A 10,265-nucleotide genomic window follows, 5' to 3' on the forward strand; every position below is an offset into this window, starting at 1 on the left:
TACACAGAGACCAGACACAAATACACACAGACAGACAGACAGAGAAGCACACAGACACACACACAGACACAGACACCGACAAGTGCACGTAGCTGTATGAGTGCAATAATCATAGAGGCGACGTTCAGCACTATTTCTCCTTGTCACCACCTCAGTGTCATTGACAGTGAAAGTATACCTGTCAGGTATTTTTCATGTCATGGAAGATTTTAGCTTGAGAGTTTTACATCTGTAAGACCGCTACCCGTATCTTCCTTGGAACGGCCGGCTCTGTAGCATAGTGATTACAGGTTACACACAACCAAATGTTGTCCCATAGACGTCTATAGTAACGTTATATTTTTTTAAAAAATAACTAAGCATTCAACAGCTATTACCTGTCCGTGTGTGCAAATTTTGGCCTTAGAGCAGCAATAAAAAAATAAAAAATGACTAGCTTAGCCAGCTCCTTTTCCGAGTACCGGAAGCTAAACACAACACCCCCAGTTTCGCACCAAATTTCACCTACTTGAAAATAGCTGTGGTCACATTCAGCATAAGTCATCATGTTGAAAAAGACAGTACTAAATATAGAAAAACATGGTCAGTTTTACTAACTGGATGGATGTACATTTGAAAGACATAAAAATCTTACAGAATATCCTCCAATCACAGCCTGCAGATATCTCTCGATCTGCACTGTCCAAACTGGTACTGATTTGGTGTAGTAGAACCTACAGGCTTAACATGTCCCGTTGTAGGCCGGATAGCTCCTGATCATATGGATTCAAAGTGTAAAGTTTATTCTTTTTGGGGGCGGTGGGGTAGCCTTGTTGTTAAAACGTTCGCTCGTCACCGGCCCGGGTTCGATTCCCCTCATGGGTACTCTGTGTGAAGCCCATTTCTGGTCCCCGCCGGAATATTGCTAAAAGCGACGTAAAATCGAACTCACTCACTTACTCATATGGGCTGCTTCAAACATGATCGCGCAGTACACTGGATTAACAATAAATATACATCTAGCCATACAATTATGAAAAGAGTTAACGAGAACGGAGAATGATTCATTACACAACATGCCATAAACGTTTGGAACTGCATTTATCATCCAAAGTTGGCTCCCACAGGAGATATCATGAGATCAAGAGATATCTACATTGTAGATATCGCTGCAATGAAATTGCATGACAGTGCTTTGCAACCATTGTGACGTCATTAGTAACCATGACGTCACAATCAAATGACATCACTAATGGCTCTGCTACTGAAGCTGTTAGCAGTACTTTTTACACTTAAGACACTGCTTATTACTGCCTACACAATGACAAAGTTGAATGATGTTGGGTGATATATAAAATCTCACTCGAGTGTCTTTTGATATAAAATATATCAACACTCTTTGATATACATTTGTATTTGATATAAAAAGACACTCGGGTGAGATTCTCTCTATATATTATTGTACAGTATGAGGTTTTATTAGGTAGATCTATACTACCAACTAACATTATATTTACAGTATTGAAAAGTTGTGAATTCTGAAGAACTTACTGCACTTAAGTGAAGTAAAGATTACTTTTGTATGTTCGGTCCCAGATAACATAGGTCATGATTATTTAACGTAATTTATATGTCACAGATAAAATTACATAATTTCGAAACTCGCATAACAAAGAGTATTCTTTTACGTAATGGCATATGACTCAATATCATAATCATCGACGGAAAGGACTGTTACATGTATTTTTGCTCAAAATAAAAACGAAATACGAGGTCATCTATAGTGCATATACGGCATTGCGTTAATTGAAACATGTACTTTACGTCCAGTCAAATTATCGCGATGCAACACAACCGCTGACCATGGAAGACCATACACATGGCCAACTCTCGCCACATATACTACATGTATACCACATGTCAACACGGAACGGGCAGATGCAAGAGCGAGACTATTTCACATAAGAGCATTGTTTCTTTTTAAAACACATCTGTGACGCCATTGTATTGTTTGTGCGCTCCATTATTTTAAGGGAATTGAAAGTTGATTGTGTTCTCTGCCGCTGTTGCACGTGCTCCGTCGCAAATAATCGATGGTATCCTTTGGTATGGACGTCAATTTTGATTTTTTAAAGTTTATATCGATGTAATGGCATAGTACCAAGGACAGATGGAATACGTTTATATTTTAATGCCCCGCGTAAATGTTTGTCAGATAAGCATTTGTCAATTTGACAGATATGAGATTTTCTGTAACAATTGATACTTTGTGATACCAACCAGCTGTTCCCCTGGCAATACATCACTTGAATGCTTTTCAGCAGTTGTATCAGTCTTTAAAAAACAATCAACACCATGATGTGCGTCACAAGTCAGTGTTTTGTAGAAGAATACGGTGAACAGGTATTATGAAGGTTGTGATAAGCACGGAAGGCGTGTGAAATCGCCAGCTGACACGGAAACAGGCTTCCCTCATAGTGTAGCCTCTTTCTGACTGGCAATTCCTTAAGCCCGTCTGGCAACAGAAACATTTGATACGGTCCACTTCATCTGCGGATCAGACACCTCGCTGAGAGGAAAGTGCGGGGGCAACTGTCGTGATCGATTACAAATATCGATTTATGGACAACACGTACGCCATTATAAATTACATTGATCCACGGAAATCATCTCTAAGGACCGACATATTTGACCTTGACATTACTTTCATCAGTTTGCCTGTGTTTGTAACTCGTGCCACCGGTGGGACAGGATACGCTCACCTTTTCGCAAACAGATGGTATCAGCACAATTTGATAGTGATTCATAGACGCATGTTACCCGCGACGATCCGGGGTAGAATAGGTCTTCAGCAACCCATGCTTGCCGTAAAATGTGACTATGCTTGTCGAAATAACCGACTAACGGGATCGAGTGGTCAGGCTCGCTGACTTGTTTGATGCATGTCATCGTATCCCATTTGCGTGGATCGATGCTCATGATGTCAATCACAAGATTGTCTGGCCCAGACTCGATTATTTACAGAGCACCGTCACCGGAATATTGCTGAGTGCGGCGTTAAACAACAAATAAACATAGACACATGTTTATAATATAGTCGGAATCATTCAATCCACTCTGCTTTTAGTGTGGATTTCTTATGAATGTGAAAAGGGAATTGAAGCTTTACATATTATCCGATATATTTCACATGCATTTTGGGGTGCTCAGACATGTGGCAATGAGTGTGACGTGTGTGTTTGAAGCTGCACTGACGGTATTTCAGCTACATATATGCATGACGGTAGCCTGTAAATAATACTGTGGCGCATGAAGACCAATGATCGATATTATGAACACACCTCGTCACCCGAGTATGCGTCTTGACCATCTAATTGCTTCTTACGACAAGCAGAGATTGCTTAGGACCAAGTCAAACCTGGAATAAGTACGGTATACGGTACTAACACACCAAAGAGTGTTTGGTGAAAAGTCTGTAAAAAATGAAATTCTTCCCTGTGGGATGCACCATCATTGATGTTAAGGTGGAACTTTGGAATCAAGAAGACGCATATTGTTTAATTATATGCTTCACAATTAGAAGCTTTGTACCACTGGATCATTGGACCATATGACACTTTATGATCAATATACCTAATTTATTGAGATCAATCTTTATTGTTTCAAATGAGATCTGACGAGGGTGTCATCGGCGGGGCAGGATACACCCAGATATACACAGGATACGCCCAGATATACACAGGATACGCTCAGATATACGCAGGATATCGCGAAAGCCTGGTTTCATCACAATTTGATAGTGATTCATAAACATGCTTATCATATTGTCGGAATGGTACATTAGACGCTGCCTTTAGTAGAGATGTGAAAATGTTTTTGTCCTTGTATTTACTTTGCCATGAAGATGACGAAAGTTGAATTAATTTCCTGTATTCCTGCAATTCATTGTACATTTGATTTAACCGACTCATTGGATTGGGTGTTTAGATTCCATGACTTGGGTGTTAACACGTTTTGTATTGACTGGTTGTGCGTCATTGTGTGATTTGAACACCGCATCATTCGAATAGAAAAGTTTTCGTTAGAATCGACAACTTAATGTTGGCAACACACTCTCAATATTAATGCGGGGAACATGTCACCTAAGGCACCGCAATTCGCTGTGTAGAGTTGCGTCCCTTGGACACCTATGATAGTGGGTTCGAATTCCGGTTCGCCCCTATTATATTTCCAGGTTTGTAAGCACCATACCCGTGCTCATGGGCTTCACGAAAATGGTAAACGGCTTTCCTCCCATATTAAGCCGTGATGTAACCGGACTCCAGTTCAAAGCGGCGTTAAACTTAGTCAAAATCAATTCCGTTCATATACGTTAGTTTGTTGATGAAAAAGATAATGTTGATTTATATACATCTCCGTACTTTGTTAAAGGCTGTTAAGCTTGTTTGATATTTCAGAACAACAACCCACTAAACACATTGTACTTAACGCAGTTCTTTTCACTCAATAGTTTCGCCGGCACCAATGGGTTTATTATTATCATGGCAGCATGATTCTAAACAGATAGAGCTTTAGTTTGCCTGCATATTTATTCAATTTCGAACCGAACAATGAAACACAGAGTCACTATCTCCCAAAACGTCATTACCATTCTATAGGAAGCTATTAAAACGTCAACGCCAGAGAATAATTAGTCTCGATTATCCGTCGAAACAGATTCCAATCGACGAAAAGGACAATATAGAGGTGACAACTATGCGATAAAACCAGCGGTTCACGAAAGGGTGAGCATGTCCTGCTCTCCCAGTAACATCCGCCACTAACACAATATGCATAACATTAACAAAGTATGTGTTTGTATGTGTTTGTGGCCACACATGAGTGAGTCAGTATGGTTTTACACCGCTTCTAACAATTTTCCAGCAATATCACGGCGGGGGACACCAGAAATGGCTTCACACATTATGCCCATGTCGGGAATCGAGCCCGGGTCTTAGGCGTGACGAGCGAACGCTTTAACCGCTATGCTACCCCACCGCCCCGTCCAGGCATGAAGGCATTATCGAGTAAGATTTGCAGCTCAGTTATTGAATTATGCTAGTCCCTGTTTTTATTAGTGCCATAATTATGTTCCCGTGTTTTTCAGGTAAACAAATAACTTGCCTTTGCATGTGTTTGTGACGGATGCCACCAGTGAGGCAGGGTACAACACCTTTTCGCGAACACCCGGTCTCAACACCATTTGATAAAAAGTAATTATTCCTGGAAGCTTCGCTTAAAGATAAACGGCGCCGACAGTACATTATTCTGCGATAAAGTACAATTTTTGTTACGTCATTATGGGATGACGTCATTACGCTGTCCATATTACATACCCGAAATCTAACTTATCCTTGGTAACATTGTTCTATCATTCCCATCATTAAAGATGGCGTATCCACATCAATTATCGCTTGGTGAAATATTTTCTTCAACGGAGACAACTGTCGGATAATTTTGCATAACAAAGTACGTGTTTGTGGCCAGACGTGAAGGCATTCGACGATGATTTGAATTTGCTCAGTCACTGAATTAAACTGTTCCCTGTTTTGGTTTGGGTCATATGTTCCCGTGTATTTAAGGTGAACAACTGACTGATATTTGTGACTGGTGGGGCAGGATACACTCACCCTTTCGCGAACACCCGGTATCGTCTCTATTTGAAAGAGATTCATAAACACATGCATATGATAGAGTCGGAATCGTACATTTGACTTGAGATTTGGAACGGGTTTGGTCGTTTTTATGATCACATGATACAGAATACATAATTTTGGGATGAGTGACTGTTGTTACACGCCGCAGTCAGTGCATTCGTTTTCAGCTTATCACGTCGGCGTGTACCTAATCGGGTCTGGAACGGTGTCGTTCCCATGTGCCAAAAGTCCCAATGTGCCAACAATCCCAATGTGCCAACAGTCCCAGTGTGCCAACAGTCCCAATATGCTAACAATCCCAATGTGCCAACAATCCAAATGTGCCAACAGTTATAATGTGCCACCAGTCCTCATATGCCACCAGTCCCAATATGCCAACAATCCCAATGTGCCAACAGTTCTAATGTGCCACCAGTCCTCATATGCCACCAGTCCCAATGTGCCAACAATCCCAATGTGCCAACAGTCCCAGTGTGCCAACAGTCCCAATATGCTAACAATCCCAAATTGCCAACAATCCCAATGTGCCAACAGTTATAATGTGCCACCAGTCCTCATATGCCACCAGTCCCAATATGCCAACAATCCCAATGTGCCAACAGTTCTAATGTGCCACCAGTCCTCATATGCCACCAGTCCCAATATGCCAACAATCCCAATGTGCCAACAGTCTCAATATGCCTACAGTCCTAGTGTGCCAACAATCCCAATGTGCCATCAGCCCCAGTGTGCCAACAGTCCCAATGTACCAACAGTCCCAATGAGCCAACAGTCCAGGTGTGCCTACAGTCCCAATACACCTACAGTCTCACTGTGTCAACAGTCCAGGTGTGCCAACAGTCCCAAAGTGCCAACAGTCACAATATGCCTACAGTCCCAGTACACCAACAGCGCCATTGTGCGATCAGTCCCAATGTGCCAACAATCCCAGTGTACCAACAGTCCCAATGTGCCAACAGTCCCTATGGGCCTACAGTCCCAGTACACCAACAGCCCCAATGTGCCAACAGTCCCAATATAGCTACAGTCCCAATATGCTAACAATCAAAATGTAACAACAGTTCTAATGTGCCAACAGTCCGCATATGTCAACAGTCCCAATGTGCCAACAATCCCAGCGTACCAACAGTCCCAATGTGCCAACAGTCCCAAAGTGCCAACACTCCCAATGTGCCTACAGTCCCAGTACACCAACAGCCCCAATGTGCCAACAGTCACAATATGCCCACAGTCCCAATGTGCCAACAATCCCAATGTGTCAACAGTACCAATGTGCCCACAGTCCCAGTACACCAACAGCGCCAATGTGCCAACAGTCCCAATGTGCCTACAGTCCCAGTGTACCAACAGTCCCAATGTGCCAACAGTCCCAATGTACCAACACTCCCAATGTGCCAACACTCCCAATGTGCCTACAGTCCCAGTACACCAACAACCCCAATGTGCCAACAATCACAATATGCCTACAGTCCCAATGTGCCAACAATCCAAATGTGTCAACAGTACCAATGTGCCTACAGTCTCAGTACACCAACAGCGCCAATGTGCCAACAGTCCCAATGTGCCAACAATTCCAGTGTGCCAACAGTCCCAATGTGCCAACAGTCTCAATGTGCCAACAATCCCAATGTGCCAACACTCCCAATGTGCCTACAGTCCCAGTACACCAACAACCCCAGTGTGCCAACAATCACAATATGCCTACAGTCCCAATGTGCCAACAATCCAAATGTGTCAACAGTACCAATGTGCCTACAGTCTCAGTACACCAACAGCGCCAATGTGCCAACAGTCCCAATGTGCCAACAATTCCAGTGTGCCAACAGTCCCAATGTGCCAACAGTCTCAATGTGCCAACAATCCCAATGTGCCTACCGTCCCTAAATGTCTACAGTGCCATTGTGCCTTCAGTCCCCATATGCCTAAGTCGCTATATGCCTACAGTACGAATACGCCTACAGTCCCAAAATGTGTCTACAGTAAAATCATGAACAGCGCCATGCGATAACAACCATCAAGTCACACATTGTGAGCACCCGATCATTTCATTTAAGTCTTAAGACCAGCACGGGAATCCGTATGAGGATGCACATATGTTAAAAACATGATCATATTCATCAGTAAGAGATTGCATCGACACAGAAACTGAATAATTAATCACGCCAAAATGATTCCAATCAGAGAGCCATGTGATGACAAGGTAAATATCCTTACAGGAGCATGCACAATGATTTCTTCCAGGGTATATTTCCTAACGAGAATGTTCTTCAGCAGGTAGTAGATAGTGCGTCTTCATCAACTGTTACCGCTGTTGGTGCGTACGGTCTGACGATTTCATTTCCGATCACTTGATGCTTTCAAAGCCCTGAGAATACACCTGTCAATTTTAATTTGCACCGTGACATTAGACACATGTATATAATACAGAACATGCTTCGCGAATATCCGTTGTCATGAATACATCTTTATAGTTAAAAAATGTTTTTTTTATGCCACTTTCAACAATCTTTTAGTTGGCAGGTCCGTTTAATGTGTGGAGTCCGAAGCGATGGAGGTCGAAGGCGTTTGTGGTGAAACCTCCGAGCACGAGGTGCTGACAAACCCATGATCAATAACCGGGCAACTCTGGGATTCGAACCCACAAACGTGGGATCATGAGCCGTTCTGCACAGAGACTTTAGACCATTGGCCACCAGAACCTCCATGAGTGACTACCCTGTTTGTATGTCAACATATACAAAACAATCCGTTCTGCACATTGCAATCATGTTACCATAGTTAATACGTGTGTCTCTTTGTATGGGAGTCATTGAAAAGATCAATGTGCCAACATTGTTGGTGTGTCATGATTGTCGTTTCCAGCTCGCCTTCTTTACTTTGTGTGAGTGAGTGGGTGAGTTAGATTTAACGAAGAAGCTGTAATATTGCGGTCGCATAGCAACGGGAGCCTATAATATATAAAATAAATATAAGCGACAAAAACATTTCCATATTCGTAATATAAAACGTCAATGCAAGAGAATAATCAGTCTTGATTTTCTGCCGAAACAGATTCATTATCTGTGAAAATTATTTGCTAGGACCACTGAAAATCAGTCTTCGTAAAATGGGTTAGCATGTCCTGCCCTACCAGTTGCACCCGCCACTTACACAATCTGCAAAAAGGGTAGGTATTTATTGCCTAACGCCACACCGTACCCCTGCCACGCGACGGCGTCCTGTAAACAAACCAGACAATCAAGTGATCGATGGACCATAAATCCAGTGTCACGATAAGGCATTTACGGACTTTGTTGAAACGAATAAAGACTATATGTTGCTTTTGAATTCAGAAATTTAAATATCTATACTGAAAGAAGATCCCATTCTACGATTCCGACTATTTTCATAAGCTAAAGTTTCGGTAGTACAAGTATACATATATTTTTATGTGATAGAAAAAAATAAATGTTTTAGTGACCTTAGTTGACAGATTTGACGCGACCACCTGGAATAATCACTATTTGATAGTGATTTATAAACATGCTATGCTTATGCTGTTATGCTATATTCCGAATCGTTAAATGGACTCTGCTTTCAACTGTGATTTCTTATGATTACGGAAGGGTTTTGTCTCTTTTTAAAAAAAAGAAGTTATTTCAATGAATCCATTTGTGTTTTGTTTTACTGGAATTATGATCCGGACTTAATATTCGGAGTAAAGCCGGTATTATAAGTGCTGACCTGAGATACCATGCAGTTGTTTTAAGTAGACAACGAGACGACCAGTCCTTTTGTTAATTCCTTTAATGCCGAACGCCAGGCAGGTTAACAACAAGTATAACCGTTAACGTCATTTAGTATGATGCTGCCGGGTGGAACCACCGACCCGCCGCTCTCCGGGCCGGAGCTTTCAATATTGTAAAGTCACACACCCATAGTACAGATATTTTTTGAAGTTGCTATAAGCTTAAAGTATATTCATTCTGAGCAACATAACATGGTTAACGTTTATCAAGGACACATTTCGGATAAATATATAATGTCAATGATGGAGAATAACCAGTCTTAATTGTCAGCCGAAACAGATTCCATTTGGTTATTCTAGATTCCAAGACTGTTGTGAACAGATGACATGATGGGATCGTATCGAAAAATATATGTTGCCCCAGATAATGCTGAAAATGCTCTATACAAAATCCTTGGCTCTCCCTACAATATCAAATGGTCGGTCCCTTTAACAGTGCTCACAAATACATTTTTTCATTTCTCGAGGTATGTTCCCTTGTCTCCAAAGTTCAGTCAATAATCCATGCGAGCTTTATCGAAACTGTGCTGGAGCTAATATTTTGTCAAATTTACTTTAAAAAGATAAATCTCTCTGCTGATACGTAATGCATTTATTGGATGAGGGTGCAAATGAAAGAAATGTCTGTAAATGCATCGTTAAGGGGTTGTGATATTGATAGCAGAAAATAATCTTCAGACCTAGTGGAATGAAACTTGACAAGGGTATTAGTCTTTCTCCACATAGGAACCACCAAGAGTTACACACTTCTCCCATCGTTTTATGCAACTATGGAGACCTCGCTTGTAAAAGCCCTCATTTGC

The 10,265-nt window shown here is 41.7% G+C and overlaps 2 protein-coding genes across 2 annotated transcripts; both read left to right on the forward strand.

Moving 5' to 3' along the window:
- The first annotated feature begins 5,925 nt into the window (after positions 1-5,925).
- On the forward strand, positions 5,926-6,696 carry LOC125381125 (signaling mucin HKR1-like). Its single transcript, XM_048397353.1, has one exon. It carries the CDS (start codon positions 5,926-5,928, stop codon positions 6,694-6,696), a length of 771 nt encoding a protein of 256 aa, XP_048253310.1.
- A 45-nt stretch (positions 6,697-6,741) lies between these two features.
- Positions 6,742-7,683, forward strand: LOC124140900 (signaling mucin HKR1-like). Its single transcript, XM_048397354.1, has one exon. The coding sequence runs from the start codon at positions 6,742-6,744 to the stop codon at positions 7,681-7,683; it is 942 nt and encodes a 313-aa protein (XP_048253311.1).
- Positions 7,684-10,265: the final 2,582 nt, after the last annotated feature.

Source organism: Haliotis rufescens, unplaced genomic scaffold (assembly GCF_023055435.1).
Source record: "Haliotis rufescens isolate VD_foot unplaced genomic scaffold, xgHalRufe1.0.p SCAF_17, whole genome shotgun sequence".
Classification (NCBI taxonomy): Eukaryota; Metazoa; Mollusca; class Gastropoda; order Lepetellida; family Haliotidae; genus Haliotis; species Haliotis rufescens.